General features: G+C 34.3%; 1 protein-coding gene across 1 annotated transcript; it reads right to left on the bottom strand.

Annotated features, from left to right (window-relative positions):
* Nucleotides 1–4,366: 4,366 nt before the first annotated feature.
* LOC140432017 (aromatic-L-amino-acid decarboxylase-like) lies at nt 4,367–12,193 on the bottom strand. Its single transcript, XM_072519878.1, has 4 exons — nt 11,949–12,193; nt 10,932–11,080; nt 8,813–8,952; nt 4,367–5,545 (listed from the first exon to the last, which is right to left on the bottom strand). The coding sequence occupies exons 1-4, from the start codon at nt 12,139–12,141 to the stop codon at nt 4,966–4,968; spliced, it is 1,062 nt and encodes a 353-aa protein (XP_072375979.1). The 5' UTR covers nt 12,142–12,193; the 3' UTR covers nt 4,367–4,965.
* Between the last annotated feature and the right edge of the window lie 7,497 nt (nt 12,194–19,690).

The following is a 19,690-nucleotide window of genomic DNA, read 5'->3' as shown; positions in this document are numbered from 1 at the left end:
ACGCGCTATCTCAGAGTCAGAAGATTTCCAGACCGATCACCAAAGAAATGGATCAAAGAGTAAGTATTCGAATAAACTGAGGAGTGACAATACAAAAGATACATAGCTGAACTAAAACTATGACTATAAAATATGCTACCTAGAAGAAAACCTTATTTAGTTAGAAAATAGGGGCTAGTTTAGTAGTATTCTTCTTGTATTAATAGTCCAGTTTACCAAGGGAAAAAATGAGGTATAACGATACATATGCAATTTCTTTAAAGACGCATCTATTTTTATAAAATTTTGGCTCTGGCTAACAAAATAAAATAAGCTCTACTTAACATCTACATCAAAATCTACCCTATACCGATAAGTGCTTATTGTTTTCAAAGGTGTAAACTACCCTTTTATTCAAAAAAACAATAAAAGTGAAAATTGCAGCATGTAATACCTTGAAAAAATATTTGTAGGTGTAGATGTAGAATTAAGGTTTCTTGATACTTCAGCATATTTATTTATCATTTTTCAACCGTTTTTGACTTATTTCGTCCCTTTTAAAGTACCCATGTTAACACAGAATTGGACAAAAAATAATTTAATAGCCTCTTATGATATTTTTATAATCGTATTTAATCGTATTTAACTCAAATATTTCTTATTCCTAATTTTCAACCTTTATAATTATCCCTTATTACGAAAAAATGGAAACAATTGTTTTACCGCCGTACTTATACAACTTGATACTTTTTTTATTATTAAATCGCTATCTTTTATCATGTTTATCACAAATATTTATCTTCCATTTTTTTCAAATCTTCGTCAATATCAATAATCGGTCAAAGAAATTGGTCAATATATGTCTATAATTTGATTTAAAATGATCATCGTTATTAACACCGGTGTTTTCATTTTCTTCCTCTTAGACATCCATTATTGAAGTACAATGTTGACTGTTTTGATCAGCACATTCACCACAATCGATGTTGTAATACAAACCAAACTTCAAGGCAACCACATGATGCGTCACATCCGTTTTTGCAATTGCATAATATTATTTTCTCGAGTGCAAGATCGTTTGAGTCTGATAGGTTGCAAAGCTCTCTCTGTGGTAGTCCATCCCTAATCAGTTTAAGTCTAACTTCTGTTTTTATTTTCAAGCCAAACTTGAACTTAGCAGTGGCATCTTTTAATATGCTCGTTGAGAGCATCCACTGTAATAACGAGGGGTGATAAGTTTACCGCAGTGTTTTTGCTGGTTAACTTAATCGAAGGCGCATACCTCATTGTTTCGATAAAATCTCGTAAGTCTTTTATTTTTTTTCATTTTATTTAATGTTCACCAATACTCTAAAATCAATCATCCTAGCCAATACGGCATACTTTGTTATGAGTCCAATATTTAAATCACGTGACGTACATTAAAGAACTAAGATACGAATTTACAAGAACATAATCCGACCTATAGTGAGCTATGGATGTGCAACTTGGGTGTTGACTCAAAAATCTGTAAACCGCATGGGTAGCTTTGCAAATTACTGAGCTTTTGGGCAAAAAGACTTTTTTGTCTCAGGACAAGTAACTGCATGTAGAGTCTTACGTTGCAATATTATCAAATCCATTGGTAACTCTAACATCTTAACATATAAGATCTAATAATGCAAAATCAATGTAAACTAATAATTTTTAACGGGTTTTTACCCAGATATTTAGTGGCTCTAAACATGTACACCTAGACACTGATGATGGAATATGGATTCGGAAAACGTTTTTGTCGTTTTGATATAGCCCGATGGGTTTTTTTAATATATACCTTTTATAAAGGATTTTAATAATTTTTTTATGTTCTCTAAAAATATTGCATGCATTTTCCCCCCGTAAAATTGACTGTTTTCCTGATATTGAATGCTAATTTTCTTAATTTTTTATTCGAATAACCATTTCAGTCTTTAATAGGGCATATCTCGGTTTGCATTCCGTCCACAACAAAGTTAAATAAACGAATCTATTAGTTATTTTATAAACTTCATTTTTACTATTTACAGTTTTTTTAATAAAATGCTATATAAATATAATATAATATATAAATAAAATATATTTGAGATATTCGTGAAAAAACCGATTAAAAACGTATTTTGTTACGAAAATCAAATGAAGAATGAGTCAAAAATTATACATTTAAAAAATTTATAGAACAATGTTTACTTTAAAATATACTCAGTGACAAGTATTATACCCAGAAGAAATAATTTCTTTAACTTAATTTTTTGGAACATGAAAAGATTTGCATCAAGAATGAAATGATAACATTGTCAAGAATTTTTATTAACAAGTAATCAAAAAAAATTAATAATATGTTTGACAACCCCGTAGCTGAATACACTCCTATATACGTCTAGGCATTGACAAATTGAGATAATCGATATCTGCTTATGGTACCTCGTTTCCAAGCAACTTGAACTTTATGTATTAATTGTGCTAGTGTCTGTGGATGATGGTGCAAAGTGGACAGTCTCCTTTCCATCATATCCCAAACATGTTCGATAGGATTTAAATCCGGAGCACGGGGCGGCCATGTCAAAATATTAACGCCAGCTTCTTGGAGAAGGTCCATAATTTGATTAGCAATATGGGGACGCGCGTTGTCTTGCTGAAAAATGACGTGTTGACGGCCGTCGAAAATAAAGCAGTCAAGTGGTTTGTAAGATGTCATCAACATAACACTCAGCTGTCAAATTGCCTCGAATAAACACAATTGGTGATCGGCTACCATAGACAATAGCCCCCCCAAACCATTACTACAACTGTCTTGTGTACACGCCTTTTAACAGCAAACCTCGATATCTCCACGGCGGCGTCTTACCATCCTATGACCATCACGCATTCCTAAACAGAATCGTTATTCATCGCTGAATGCTACATTAAGCCATTCTACCATCCAATGCTGCCGTTCTCTACAGCAATTTCAAACGTTGATGATAGTGGTCCACAGTCAAAGGAAGCACTAGTCATGGGCGGAATCAAATCAGTTTAAAGGCTCGAATGCGACGGTATAGTGTACGCATACTAACAGGTCTACTTACTACTCCAAACTATTGGTCAGAAATTTGACGCGTAGTAGCAAAACAGTATGAATTTAAACAAAAACAAAAGTCATGCACTCCGAAGACACCGTGACAATAATAAACGATAAAGTTATAGAAAAAGTTGAAGAATATATATACTTAGGGACAAAAAATAATACTAAATAGGGAAATTCAAACTGAAGAAATAAAAAGAAGAAGAAAGTTAGCTTGGGCAGCATTCGGTAAACTGAACTATATACTCAGAAATCAACAAATTCAATTACATCTTAGATCTAAAGTTTTTGATGCATGCGTTATTCCGATATTAACTTATGCGGCACAAACATGGACAATCACAAAAAAGAATATGAATATACTTAGAGTCACTCAACACGCGATGGAAAGAGCAATGCTAGGTATATCACTTAAGGACAAGAAAACAAACACATGGATAAGACAGAAAACCAAAGTCACAGATGTGGTGCAAAAATCATTAAAGTTGAAATGGAAATACGCTGGACATGTAGCTAGGAGTGATCTAAATAAATGGCACAGATCAATTTTAACCTGGAGACCATACCAACACAAAAGACCCACAGGCAGACCTCCTATGAGATAGACAGATGATCTGAAAAGGACTGCCGGGAAAAATTGGCTATAAGTAGCGTACAATAAAAAAAAAATGGAAAGGAAGACTTGAAGGCTTATGTTCAGATGTGGACGTGAATGGCTAGACGAAGAAGAAGAAGAAGAAGAAGCAAAACAGTCTCGCAGAGCTAGTAATCTAAAGCGCTTATCTTGACGCTTTGTGGTACACCTCGTTTGACTAGCTGGTCTTCTTTTGATTCCTGTACCTTCGTTTGTCCACACACGATAGACACGCATAACTGTTTTGGCCGTACAATTAACACGACAGCCAATTTTGCGATACGACAAACTCATATCTCTATACGCAATAATTCTACCCCTGTTAAAATCGGTAGCATGGTGGTAATTTTGATGTCTTTGAACTCGAGGCATTTTCTTACACTGAATACAATTAGACTGAGGAATAATAACTAAAAATTTCTATACAAAAATATTTAAAGATAAAACTTTATTTTTACAAAAAGTAGAAAAGATAAAAACATTGTTATTATTATTATAGCATATTTTAAATATAGTCATTCTCTTGCTAAAAAATCAAGTTCAAGAAATTATGCCTTCTGGGTATAACACTTTTAATGTCACTGAGTATATATCCCTCTATTCATTTGCTGAGTTATTCTTGATATAAAAAATTTCACCCCTGTCTGGATGGTATTCACCTCCATGGAAAAAGCACACATAAACATTCTCTAGCTACTGTTAAAATTTTAAGGAAATTGATGCGTCTTCAAGGAAATGTCGGCAGTGAAAACCTCGATAAAGTGGACTCTAAATTCTTTACAAATTATTTTCGGCTGTAATATTTTTATCTTCAAAAAATTATAACATAGTAAAATATTGAACGTTTTTATTAAAAAATACGATAACAGTATTCTCGAAGCAGTTGAAATTTCTCAAAAATAAATACTAGGACTTTACTAAGCGTACTCTTACACTTTAATTTTCATACTAGGTTATAAATATATTCGATGATTATTCAAGTCAAATGTACAAAAATAATACAATAATATTAGTCAAAATTGTGTTAAATTGAAAGAGTATTATAAACTGCTCATAAAAAGCGTGTAAATTATATTTTAACATAAATGGGGAACAATAAATAAATATATCTGTCTCCCTAGATCTTGAATAACTGCTTGGCAGCGTCTTATCATTCTTTTCATTAAATGTTTAAGAAAATCTTAATCAATAATTATACTAAATTATAAATTATATAATAAATTAAATGTACAGATCACTTTTTTCAATCTAGGCTTTGTCAATATATAATAAATTATTCTTTTTTGGTCAAAACTTCATCCGCTGCGGCCCTAATTTCTTTCCATGACACTTCTATATCTGACTTCTCGGTCATTCTTGAACAAATGGCTAATCTTAAGAAGTACGTATCCCTAATCTTGGAAGGTACTAAATGAATGAGTCCTCTACCATTGATTCTCTTCAACAATGTTTCGTTTATTTCGTTGGAACTTTTCAGTCTAAAACAGACTAAGCCCATTAAAACTTCTTCTGTGATTTCGAATCTATCGTCGCTTCTAACTAAAGCTTCGAAGTCGTGGGCTAAACCAATCTGCTTTCTAATATGCGCTTGAATGTTTTCCACGCCGAACAATCTTAACACAAACCATAATTTAAGAGATCTAAATCTTCTTCCTAAAGGAATTTGCCAGTGGCGGTAATCGGGAGCTGAGCCTTGTTGGTCGTGTTTTAAGTACAGAGGATCCACGTTGAATGCATTTACCAGCCAGGATGGGTCTTTGAGCCACATAGCAGAGCAGTCAAAATTAACTAACATCCATTTGTGGGGGTTAAAATTGAAGGAATCTGCTTTTTCTACACCCTTCATGAGATACCTGAAAGAAAACAGTGTTAAGTTTGGTAAAAATAAATTATTTAAACGAATTAATTGTAAAAATAACAATAGTACAAATCAGTGTGTATGTTTTGAGCTCACCAGCTCCATACGAGCAGTAGCAGAACAAACAGAGATATCACGGAGATTGTTAGAAAAATACTAAAATGGATATTTCATCCCTATAAAACGAAGATTCTTCAAGACTTCTTAGGTCTTGGCAGACCTGCTGTAGCTTTATTTTCTCATGTAGATTGAAAGGATGACAAAGACTTAATGAAAAGTAAGTTACTGAATCGTGAGTCTAAGCTGAGAATCTACAAAACAGTCATTAGACCAGTGGTCACATATGGATGTGAAACGTGGACCCTCTCAACCACTGATGAAAATCAACTGAGAATATTTGAGCGCAAAATACCAAGGAAGATATTTGGACCAACCCAATGCAGCGATGGTTCTTGGAGAATTAAAATGAATCACGAGCTGGATGAACTAATGCAGAGCGCAGATATTGTCAGATTTGTAAAGTCACAAAGACTAAACTGGCTTGGTCACCTAGAAAGAATGCCAGATAATCGAGCTGTAAAAGTAGTCCAGAGATGGAAGCCCCAAGGAAACAGAACAAGAGGAAGGCCCCGTAAAAGATGGATAGACGACGTAGAGAGGGATCTTAAAACCATGAACATCAGGCAGTGGCGAAGGAAAGTATCCGACAGGGCAGAATGGAAGAACATTGTTAAGCAGGCCAAGACTCACAAAGGGTTGTAGCGCCATTAGAAGAAGAAGAAGAAGAAGATTGAAAGGATCGTGCCTTTATTCTAATTTTTTTATTTCTTGAAAGTTTATCGGTTTAAACATTTTTCTTTGGACTGACTGCAGCAAGTCCAAAGAGATTCGTCAAGAACGACTAAGGGATGTTCTCAACAAGAATGAAGATGATCCCGATACATTCCATTTGCAATTAGCAGAAGAAGCAGTTTTAACGAAAATTAAAGAAAATTCTTAAATTATTAAAGAAGCAGCTAAACAAAACCACGAGAAATTCGAAAAAGTTTCTAGAAGATTCGATGAGACTTCTCAAATTATTAAAGAAGTATGTAGACGGAAAAATAAGAAATTTAAAGAAGTTCCTAGAACAATCGATAAGATATAGAAAAATGTAGACGATGTAGAAGAAGAGATAAAACAATTAGAGAGCATGATAACCAATACAAAAGTGCTACTACCAGTTAATGCAGTATTTTTAAATCCTGAAGTGAAAGAAGAATTATCGAGAGACATATGAGATTTAAGTTGCCACCATTTGATGGGAAGTCTCCTTGGTCCATATACCTTAGATAATTTGAAGCTATTGCGGCAGCATATCATTTGACCGAACAAGAAAAGGTTGTTGATTTGACTACAGCTTTACGGGATGGAGCTGCAGGTATCTTAAGATCGATTCTTAAGGGTTAAGAAAAATGTTACCAGACCTTGTTCACTCGACTATATAAACGCTACGGAGATTCCATCTACAAGTCTACAAGTCTACAAAGCACAACTGAGAAGTAGAATTCAACGAGCAAGTGAAAATTTGCGAAGACTTTGAAGCAGATGTTGCTCGTATAGTACGGTTGGCTTATTCGGAGACACCAGACAATATATTAGAATAACTTTTTGTAGGTAAGTTTGTCAGTGGGTTGGAAGACAGTGAATTACAGAAAGCCTTACGACTAGCAAGAACGAAAGTTTTAGATTAAGTGCCTGCTATTGGCTTAGAACATGGAACAGCTAGTCAAACTGCACTTTACACGCGAGCCCAGATGTTGGAATGGTGGCGACATAAGACACATTCGCCGTAAATTGCAATAAAATAATACAACAGTCGGAAAACTAGAACAGATCGAACGCAGGGCTGGAAGAGTTTATTCAAATGCTGATGCTCTGGCGAGATGGCTATGTGCAAATTGTAATCACTATCTTAAATTAGAAGAATGACTTTGCTCCGTAAGATGAACCACCGTGATTAATTATTAACAACAGCTACAAGACGCCCAAGCATATGATCCATTTTTAAAAAGAGTATTGGATTGGATGTGTGGGGTAAGAGACCTTCTTGCCAAGACATGTAGTCCAGAAGTCAAGTCTTATTGGAGCCAATGGAATAACCTGCTACTAAAAGATGGTCTTTTGTATAGAAGCTTGGAGAACGATGATGGTACAGAATGTAGGCTTCAGTTGATTGTATCTAAAAGTAAAGTATTAGAAGTATTACGTCAGTTGTTCACATAAATCGTCTTGCACCTAATACCGGCTAATGAAACAAAAGAAAGTCAAACCCTTTAACATGAGATCAAAGATGACCAACGACCAATCTTTAAGGAATTTATGTCAAATTATTCAGAAAGAAAGAGTGCTAGATTCAGCGTGACCACAAAAGTTCAGCAGGATCTATTTAGTTTTCTGAAAAACGTCTCTCCAGCCCACTGTTTTGCTCAAGAATTGAAAATGACTAAGGGAATCTCGTATTTAATAAGAAGTTTGGACGCTTGGACGAGTTAAAAAATTAATAAAGTTTAAAGTACTGAAGTACTGAAGTTAGAAGGCAGTCCTCAATTTTTGCTGTATATGGTGAACAGGAAGACTTATACAGACAAGACAAGCTACGAGGACATATGGCGTACTCTAACTAATTGCAATCGTGTGCAAGCAAGAAAATCGTGTGCAATTATGACATTAAGCATGTGGCTATACCAAAAATAGGTCATATAATGGAGGGTTTGGATTGGAAGATTGTGAAAAGCATGCTTGACGTGATCTTCCGAGAAACTAGCGTAAAAATTACGCATATCGCAGATCCATTTAGATTTGATACTATTATGTATCACTTTTTGTTCCGGGTAGTGTTTGAACAATCGATCCACTGAATCTCTCATTCGTTCAGCTGGCCTGCTTGGCTCTCTGATCAACTAGAGGTACGTCTTATGTAAAAACTACAGACCGTGAAGAATGCTTCTTGTGAGTAAAAGCACTTTTTTATATTTCTTTATCTGATTTTCTCCTTGTATATTTTATATTAAGAAAAGAGCAATTCTACCCTTGATTGAGCTAGTAAAAGCCCTTAGTGGACTTAGCGTTCTCTTGTTACATATGTATCAATAAGGTGTATCAAAATAGAAATAGAAACTACTTGAGTACTTAATGAGATCCATTTTTAGTGTCACACTGTAGGTATATATTCACCATTCTTAAATTTATGCATTATATGTAAATGACTAATAAATCTTACCTGTACTCAGGGCAAATAAAAGCAGAACCAGCATAGGCTGCATCAACGTGAAGCCAAACGTTATTGTTGTTGCAAACTGGGCCCATTTCGTCCAATCGATCAAAGGTACATGAAGACGTTGTGCCAAGTGTTGCCACAGCCTAAAATTTTAATAAAAAATATCATTGTAAAAATCATGCAAAATTATCATGTCTTGTATGTTATTAATGAAAATTGTAAAACATTCATTTAAGTAGAGGCTAGACAAACATATTTATGTTTAGAATGGGTTGATACGTTCTTACACTCTGTCATTGACTTAAATTACAATATTTCCATAAGCTGTTTCCGAGAAAAATTTTAGATTTTTGCTTTCCGGATTCTTTTCCGTTTGTACCCATAATACAGTAGTTGGGCTAATTGGCTAAAATCGTGATCCCTTTTACTTTCTTGATAGTCTTTATACACTTTCTTTTTATTCTCCTATAGTTCTTATTATGTTTTAAAGTTTCAACCTCTTAATTAGATTTTTTTTTGATCAGCACTTGCCACCGGCTGTCCCTCTATCCGTATGTTCGCACTCCCATTAACAACCTACCACTATCACCATGCGCGCTGGAGATGGAACGCCAGTAAATATAAAAACGATGAACCACGACAGAGAACTGAGTTCGAGCTGAAATATTTATCTGGTAATAGTTCCTACCTCGAATCTCTGAGTACTAATCAGAAACCAACATTATTTCCCGTATCATCGATCAAGTATTGATCGACCGATTTCATCCCACATTTTGCCTAAGTTAAGTATTGATCAGTCGTTCCCACGGTTTTTGGGTATTGACCAAAAATGTTCCTTTGCCTTAGCCATCTGAGTATCGCTAATATTCATTTTTCACTAGCATCAACGTCGGACCACAGCCCGTAGATTTTATTAACAAGGATTGGTCTTTTTATTTTTATTGTACATACTGTATAGAAGTAAATTTTATGTTTGGTATTATCTGAATGTATTTTTATTAAGAATTATCTTGCGGTTTACTGAGTCTCGTGTCTAATAAAGATACCCGTAACAAATTGGTCCTCGAGCAAAAGTAAAACTCAGCTACATAACCAGAAAACAACAACATTAGACTTTTTGCGTCTTTAAACATCGTTCAAAAATTTTACAATTTACTTATTAATACAGGAGATGTTAAAAATTATGCTGGAGACATAATTGCACAGGCATATAAGCACTCTATGAGAAGCAAACTAGAAAAGGTTCATCAATGGAACTAAATTAGAAGTTAACTATCGACTGTGAGATCGATAATTTACAGACCCGAGAAATGTTCATAATAACGCATGGAGTCACAGAAGACGCTATACTAGGAGTCGAATTTTTCAGTCAAAATTCTATCGAGCACAACTTCGATAGAGGTACGACTAAATAAAATAAAAGGCACTGAGAAAAAATATGTAACACTAAAGGACTCTACCCAAAATACACACATTTAACGATCGAACCCTCCACAAGTGGTTGGAGGTCAAAAATTGTGCTAGTGAGGAAAAAAATGACTCTATCAGCTATGCTGAGATATAAGCTGAGCTATCAGCTAAAGATGTACATGCATTAATCAGGATATTGGAAATTCTGGATAAACTTAAAGAAACTTTATTTCAACCGTCGATTTAAAACAAGGTTATTAACAAATATCCCTGGAAGAGATAAACTGCCCAGGAACAGCATTTAGCGAACAAGGAAAAGGCCACTTTCAATTTAGAACCACTCTATTTGACCTGCACTCTACTGGAGCAACTTTCCAACGCCTACTGGATAAAATAAAACTCCCGCTTTAAAGTTCGCATTCGCCTGCTTAGACAAAATTGCAGTTATATCGAAGACACTCCAAGAGCATTTAAACCACCTACAAGAAGATTTTCAAGGGTTAGAGGGGCTAAATTATAATTAAACTTGGAAAAATGCACATTTTACCACCCAGAATTTAGATACTTTCTACAGATAGTACATTATACTTTTTATTGTCATTAACAAGATCTTCTACAAAAATTGTTAAATGAAAAATGTACAATAGATTTCAGCCCGCCTGTAAAAATAAAAAACAATGTATTCATAAAAATATTATTTTATTTTACTTACATAAAACGGTATGAGTCCAGCCTCTATGTCTTCTTGAATAGCTTTTTCTAATAATGCTCCGCTCAGTCTGTTTGATTCGTCTGGCTGAACTGACCTGAGTTTTACTCCTCCTAAAAGACCGGCACGTTCCACAGAAGAGTGGCTTTGACCTAAACATTTATAAAAAAAAAATTATTAATAAGGTCAATAGAAAATCAACGTAAAATACAATATTACTTAAGCAGATTAAGCAGATTGTGGGTTTCTTCTATGGATATATTGATATCCATACCGTTTAAATATTTAAAAACAGTGGTACCCTTTTTTGAAGAGTTATCTTCCCTGTTTTGTTGTTTTCTATTTACCCTTTGTTGTGTTTCTTACCTTATAATCTATTAGAACTGAGCAACGGTGCCTTCGAGCATATAGTGTATGAGCGTTCTAAGTTTACCTCTTAGTAAGTTAGTTGACTGACTGTATATAATACAATCGGTCAAATTTAGCCTAATTTATGCGCCAGAGTTATGAAACATAAGACATTTCGGATGCTCGCAACTTAACAAAGCCGTGGCGGACATTTGATCGATGCAATCAAACATGATCTCTCTTATACGTTATTAAAACCTATAACGTTATAACATTTCAATATCCCTTACTATTTTCTAATTTTCCATAAGTTACCAGACAATTTTATTCTGCCAAACTTTATTCCCTCATTTCTATAAGTCATTCTGTTCGCCTCGCTTCTTTTATCTCGGCTTTCTGATATGTTCTAACTTTTAATCGTTAATCGACACTACTTTACGGCATGATTCTCAATTTCAGCAAGTAATTCTCTATAATGTCCTCAGCAATGATACTGATTAATATATACTTGTAGACTGTAATTTATTTATGGTCTACAAGAATTTCATAATTTAATATCAAATTTTTAAATCTTTCTGTATGAAATTGATCTTAAAATTTGTATTGTTTTACATTGCTTCAAATCGTATCGTACATTTAAGAAAAAAAATCTAAAATTTAAAATAAACTCACTCGACGTGTACCCAACTAATTTCCCAACGATTTCCGTCTCGGATAACTCGGGACGTTCTTTTTTAACTCTGTCAATCGTTCGTGCTTTAGCTCCAAGCAACGCTACTAAAGTGGCTTCACTAGCAGTGCCCTGGATAACGCCACCTCCTTTGCCACCGGAACAAGCGAGGAAAGCATCTGGAAGCCCCAACATCTTTCCAAGCCAATCTAACGTAACGACTTCAAGCTCCGTACACGCTGGACTCGCAATCTTAAAAAATAAATATAAAATAAAATAAAGTTCACAATAATTATATTTTTTTAATATTGTTCTGAAGCTATTTTCTTATGGCATCTTAATGCAATTTCTATTTTTCTTAGGAATAAGCCACAATTTAAATTTAAAATAAGTTTCAATTTCCACTTCGGAAATTGTTTTCAAAGTGCAAAACAATATTATATTAATCAAATTTTGTTTTTTGTTACTTCGTTTCATTTTATGATTAAATTTGCATTTATTGAAGCGAAACTTCTATACTGAAGTTGTATTCCTTTTTTTTCTGCAGTAAAATGCTGAGGCGAGCGTCACAGAACTAGCGCCACAAGATGACGTAGTCACAAGTAGCATCATAGAATAGCGGCTCTTGACATCTCATGGCTCATTAAATGAGAAGTAAAAAATTAAAAGAATATCTGTCACTAAAAGATTCGATTCGTAACGATTGTCAAAATTTAATAAAAGTCATAAAAATCATCCGATTAATACCAACATTAAACCATCTGTTTAAATTTTGTAATTTACTATCAAATGATACATATTTATATTTTATTATTAATATTTGGTTTGAATTTGACAACGTAAACAACTTATGCTTTGTTAATACGTTAACAGATGGCGTTAGGAGCAAACCTAATGCTTTATTGAATTTGTTTAAAATAGAAAAAATAAATAAATAATTAAATTACTTAATTTAAATTTTAAAATACAAAAAACAAGTAGTCTACAGTACTGTCTACTGTTATACATTTTTTTAATTATTGAGAAGCTTTGCATTTCTTGAGAATATTATGTGTTTGAATTATGATTCGTGTTAGAGAATATTACGAAAATGTTATGTATAATTTAGTTATAATAATACAACCAAAAAGCTTTTTCCGGTTTGGCAAATTTTGTTCCATAACCCGGTATTTATCATTCTTAAAATTTTAAGTAACAATTAACTTATTTTTTAAAGAATCATTTTATTTATTTTTTTATACCTCAACCTCATAGGCCTTAGAGTGACTGTGAAAGCCGTTCTGAAGAGGCCTATTAGGCCGAAATACGTATAAGCGGATGCACAGGCGCCCTGTACGTGAAATCAAATCTTAACTGTATTTTCCTTTTATTCCGATATACTCTGTACGAGTACTAGAAACCAATTCGTTAAAGAATTTTGCTTAGTTGAGGACATATGTTGTGGAATGCAATTTTTAGATTCCCCATGTCTCTAATAACATCTTTATCAACGTCTGTTTTGCCTTGCAATTCTTAGAAGGCACAGATTAAAGCAAAATTCTGAATTTGGTTTCGAAAATTAGTTTACGGATTTTTTACAATTTATTTAGTACATTTATGGAATATAAGTAATCGTTTTATTTTGATTTAATCGATGACGGCAATTTATTTAAATATTAGATTATTCATGTCAGTATAATGTCCTTTTTTTAGTAACGAAGAAATACAATTTTTGAAGATTATTTTTTTATGATTTTATTCTATTGATATTCTAAGTCCTTTATAAATTTCGCATAAAGATTTAAAAGCACGTTCTAGGGTAGTTATAAAAAGCTTTATCCCTAGTATTTTCTTTGAACCTATTCTCTATCCTTCCATTGTTGGATGTAGGTCTCCACCAGTTCTCTCCATATTTCCCTATCTTGAGCTGTTCTCTGCCATGTGGGACCTCCGTGTTTCCTGATGTCATCTTTCCACCTCATCTGTGGTCTGCCTCTTGATCTCTTTGCATTGTATGGACGCCACTTTCCGATGGCATTGTTCTATCGTCCGTCTTGGAGACGTTCGTTGTGTCCAGCCCATTTCCATTTCAGTTTTGCTGTTTGTTCTATCGCGTCTACTGTCTTTGTTCTGGTTCTGATCCACTGGTTACGTTTTCTATCTTTAAGTGATATACCCAACATTTGTCTCTCCATCGCTCTTTGTGCCATCCTTATCCTATCCAAATTGGCCTGTGTAAATGTCCATGTCTGTGCTCCGTAGGTGAGCACCGGTATTATACAGGAGTTATATACCTGGCTTCGTAGTATAGAGGGATTGTTTGATTTTTTAGAACGTAAGAAAGTTTGCCGAACCCTGCCCATCCCATTCTTACTCGTCTCGATATTTCGGCTGTTTGATTTTCTCTGTTAGCTCTGATTGCTTGTCCTAGATAGATATACTCATTTACCTGTTCTATTTTTTCTGTTTGTATTTTTATTGCCTCTTGGTCTTCCGTGTTTGTCATTACTTTTGTTTTGTTGAAGTTAATTTTTAGGCCTTTTTGCAGTGATTTTTCATGAAGTTCATTCAGCATTAATTCTAGTTCTTTTCGTTCCGAGGAGATCAGGAGTATATCATCCGCATATCTAAGGTGATTTAGGTACTTTCCGTTGATACATATTCCTCTGTTTTCCCAATCTGTTGATTTTATTATATCTTCGACTCTGAGATAGCGCGTTCAAGGTAAACAGTTTAGGTGAAATTATATCGCCTTGTCGGACTCCTTTAACTTTTATATTATCCGTTATTAATTTGTCGTCCAGAATTACGGTCATGGTTGCGTTTTGGTAAATATCATGTATCAATTGTCGGTATCTTGAATCTATGCTACTATTGACCAGAGCTTCTTCCACCGCCCAGTGTTCAATGCTGTCGAAAGCCTTTTCATAATCTACGAATGCTAAGTACAGCGGAAGGTTGTATTCATTGGTTTTCTCAATTAAGATTTTAAGCGCATATAGATGGTCGATTGTGCTGTATCCTTTCCTGAATCCGGTCTGTTCTACTGGTTGGTAGTTATCAAGTTTATAGGTTAGTCGGTTGTTTATTATTCTTGTGAAGGTTTTATATAGTTGTGACAAAAGGGAAATAGGACGGTAGTTGTTTAGGTCTGTTGGGTCTCCTTTCTTATGTATTAAGATTGTGTTGGCATTTTCTCCTAAAGAACGCAAAGAGCAATACATAAACCAGCTAAAAAGAAGTGACATATCACAGCTAAAGGGTTTGCAACTAGACGAATTAAACGATAAAATAACAACAGAACTACTAGAAGTAGGCCTGAAGATTTCTAATAAACAAAAGCGAAAACAACAAAAAATTAGCACTAAAGCACAAGATATGCTAAAAAGACGACGACAACTCCTGAATGGTAACAAAAGAAATACAGTGGAGTTTACCGAACTGAACAAAACCATAAGAAAACATATAAAGGAAGATTTAAAGAAATACCAAGAAGATCGCATTAAGAAAATCATAGAGAAGAACAAAAGTTTAAAAACAATAAAGACAAATATAGGAAAAAGAAAACTAATCATGCTTAAAGCTGAGAACAATGAAGAAAGAGATCTAGGAGAAATAGTAAAAATCACAGAAAGATATTGCACAGACCTATACAGTTCTAAAAATGACCCACCACTATCATCTAAACAGAATCTCTCGAGGAAAATACAAAATGTTGGCTCAGAGATATTACCAGAAATAACTAAAGATGAAATCGAAAAATCCATAAACGACATGAAAAGAAATAAAGCGGCCGGTGAGGACAAAATACTGGCGGAACTGCTAAAAGAAGGAGGAGACACGATAAAAAAAAATGCTAAAAATACTGTTCAACAAATGTCTGTTTGAAGGTAAAATACCTAAACAATGGAGAAATGCCAACATCCCTAGTATAGCACCCTCTATATTTCTTTGAATTTTTTTTCGTTACTATTTTCGTGTAACTTTATTAGGTCTGTCGCCTTTCTACAAATATTATATTATTTCATTGTTACAGATATATGTGTCTATATATTTTTAAACCCATATTATTTAGAACTCAATTGTAAATATATGGAGAATCTTTAAAAGCTTTATAAATAAAAAATCTAATAAATCGTTTTGAGTCATAAAAGCCTTGCCAGATTCATTTCCTTGGGCAAGTGTATGCTTGAGTTAATCGTTTTAACTAATACAAAAGAGGAAATGAACCTTTTCAAAGCTTCGAGGACTGAGATCTTGAGTATAGCGACAGGAAATGTAGAACACAGCCAGGGGTGGCTTACCCTATTCAGGTAAATCTATATAAATCTAATAATTTCGATTCAAAATGATTGGTAGTGTTTTGAGATAAATTTTTGTGTGATAACAAACTGATGTGATGTCAATTTTTTGTAATAGCTTCTTACTATTAGTAGTTTCTTTTTAGCTGTTTCTATTGTTGAACTGTTTCTTTTAATATCAGTAACAAATTCCTTCTGACCCATAAAGAAAAAACTAACCCAAAATACCAAAGAGCTTCTTCTTCCTCTTAGAGTGCCATATCCCTACGGAACGTCGGCGACTACCATGCTTATAATATTGTTGTACTGATCTCGGTCTTGCGCTACGTGTAGCAATTGGTCCGCTGTCAAACCTGTCCACTGCCGCAAATTCCTCAACCAAGAGAGTTTCTTCCGTCCTATTCATTTCTTTCCTTCGATTTTACCGTTGAGAATTAGCCGAAGGAACTCATATCTTCTATTATTATATGTCCAAGATATTCTAGTTTACGCCTCTTAATAATATTTAATAGAGTTCGTTGATGTCCCATTCTTCGAAGAACTTCTTCGTTTCTGGTTCTGCTAGTCCATGGAATTTTTAGTATCCTTCGATACAACTACATCTCAAACGCCTAGATTTTATTCATGATATCGGCGTCTAAAGTCCAAGTTTCACATCCATACAAAAGTACAGACCACACGTAACATCTTGTAAACTTTTCACGGATTTCCAAATTTAATGAGTTATTGGATAATAGAAGCTTGAATTTTTGAAATGAGTTTCTTGCCTGTTCAATTCTACATCGAATTACGAAGGATGGATCTAGATTTTGGGTAATGCAACATCCAAGGTATTTGAATCTCTGAACTCTCTGCAGCGGTTGTTGGTTTAATATCAGTTGGGTTGCGCCGATATCCACTTTACTGGTCACCATGTATTTAGTTTTATCGATATTTATCGACAGTCCCCAACTTGTGCATTCCATGTCAACTCTATTGATTAGCTCCTGCAGATCGTCGATGTGTTCAGCTAGAATCACAGTATCGTCGGCGTACCGTATATTGTTAATTATTTCTCCTCCTATGATAATTCCTTTTTGATCTTTTAAAGCTTCCCTAAATAGATTTTCAGAATACACGTTAAAGAGGGTGGGAGATAGTATACAGCCTTGTCTTAAGCCTCGTTCAATACTGATTGGCTTTGATTCTCTGTTGTTGGTATTAATACTGGCTGTTTGGTTCCAGTAAAGTTTGGCAATAAGTTTGATGTCTTTCTCATCTAGTTGGATGCTCTGCAAGGCGGTAATTAGTCTGGTATGCTAAACGCGATCAAATGCCTTTTCAAAATCAATGAAGCACATATATACGGGTTTTCTTACCTCCCAACATCGCACCAAAGAGCTAATAGGTAAAAAAGGCAGCTGACGGAAAAATACGGCTCCAACTACACAACAATGAAGAAATTAGATAAAGATATCCACCGGTCAATTTGAAAAGAGTAAGAGAAAAACAATACAAGAGAAAAAACTAAAATAATTCAAGAAAACAAAAGTTTAAAAGTTTTAAGGCGAAATACGAACAACATTGTCAACAAAAATATGTACAAAATAAAAAACAAAGATGACTCTGAGATAGCGCGTAACCAAAATCTTTGAAGTTGTGGAATCCTTTATCGCGAAATGAATGAGAGCACCGACAAAAGGCAAGATCAGCCCCTGTCCAAAATCACAAACCAGGGATCAGAATTAATGCCAAAAATAACTCTTCTTCTTCTTCAGGTTCCTTCTCCTATCGGAGGTTGGAAATCATCATCGCTATTTTAATTTTATTGGCCGCGCTTCTGAATAATTCTAATGAGCTGCAACCGAACCACTCTCTCAAATTTCTTAGCCAGGATATTTTGCGTCGTCCTGGTTTCTCTTCCCTTGTATCTTTCCTTGCATAATTGACCCAGATATTGAATCTTTCTAATTTTAACAGTTTTTATGACTTCTCATTCTTTCTTCATTATTTGTAACACCTCTATATTAGTTACTTTTTCAGTCCACGATATTCTGTGGATTCCCCTGTAGCGCCACGTCTCAAAGGAGTTTAATTTTTTGATTTCAGACTGTTTTATTGTCCACGCTTCCATGACGTATAGTAAAGTAGAAAAATGTAACAACGTAGCATACTTGTGCAGATCTCTAGATTAAGGTTACGGTTGCAAAGTAAGTTCTTCAATTTTATGAACGTGTTTCTTGCCATTTCTATTCTAGATCTGATTTCTTTGTTTGATCTCCATCTTCGGTTAGCCACGTTCCTAAATATTTATATGTTGTTATTCTTTCGATCGTTGTATTATTGATGATCGGGTTATCTACATTTTGTGGTTTTTTTGAGAATATCATTGATTTCGTTTTCTTGAGATTCGTTTTCGAGAAATAACTCTATACGAAATCAAAACGGCACTTTTAGAAATGAAAAATAACAAATCCTCTGGCGATGAGGGAGTATTGATCGAAACGTTTAAACTAGGTGGAAATAAAATTATCCAGGCTAATAGAAAGACGCAAATAATGACTAATCTGGTGATAAATCGAATATTGCTGTTGATGGAAGGGATATTGTACAGACTACATCATACAAGTACTTAGGACATGAAATTCGGGTTGGACAGAGATAACTAGACATGTGAGCTCTCACGTCGCATAGGATTAGCCTGGGCAGCGTTTAGTAAATTAAACTATGTATTTAAATCTGATCTACCCATATGCCTCAAAAGAAAAATATTTGACCAATGTGTACCTGTACTCACTTATGGAGGGAAATATTAACTTCACTAAAAAGGTAGTGAATACGATTCGCGTGACGTTAAAATGGAATTGCGCAGGACACCTCGCCAAATTATCAGACAGTAGATGGACAAAACGTATTTTAGAGTGGAGACCAAGGCAAGAAGCAATACGGAGCTGAGGACGTCCACCAACTAGATGGACTGGCAACTTGAAGCATGTTTAGCAACAACTAGATGTAAACCTAACAAGACCAGAGACAGATGAAAGATCTACGAGAGACCTATGTCCAGCAGTGGACACATACAGGTTGATGATGATGATGATGAACAAATTCATATTTCACTGTATTGTTAATTTTTAACCCAATTTGATTCGTTTATAAAATTAGAGCAAATTGTTTAATTTTTATTTTTTTACTGTGGGGCTTTTTCAAAAGTATTGATAAATGTTTCCAACTACTACATTTTTTTTTTCATTGTCACATATTTGCATCACTAATATCTATTATATCTGTTTTGAATGGAAGATTCATTTTGATGTATTCTGACAAAACACCAGCATCATATAAACACCAGCAAAACCAAGGTAATGATCATCAGCAAAGAAAACATAACTGGAGCAAATCTGTATGTGAACCAAATGAGAATTGAACGTGTCTCACAGTACAATTACTTGGGAACTATAATCAATAAACTCTGAGATAGCGCG

Source organism: Diabrotica undecimpunctata, unplaced genomic scaffold (genome assembly GCF_040954645.1).
Source record: "Diabrotica undecimpunctata isolate CICGRU unplaced genomic scaffold, icDiaUnde3 ctg00002560.1, whole genome shotgun sequence".
Lineage (NCBI taxonomy): Eukaryota > Metazoa > Arthropoda > Insecta > Coleoptera > Chrysomelidae > Diabrotica > Diabrotica undecimpunctata.
Note: the sequence above shows the minus strand (reverse complement) of the source record. Positions and strands in the feature narration are given on the sequence as shown.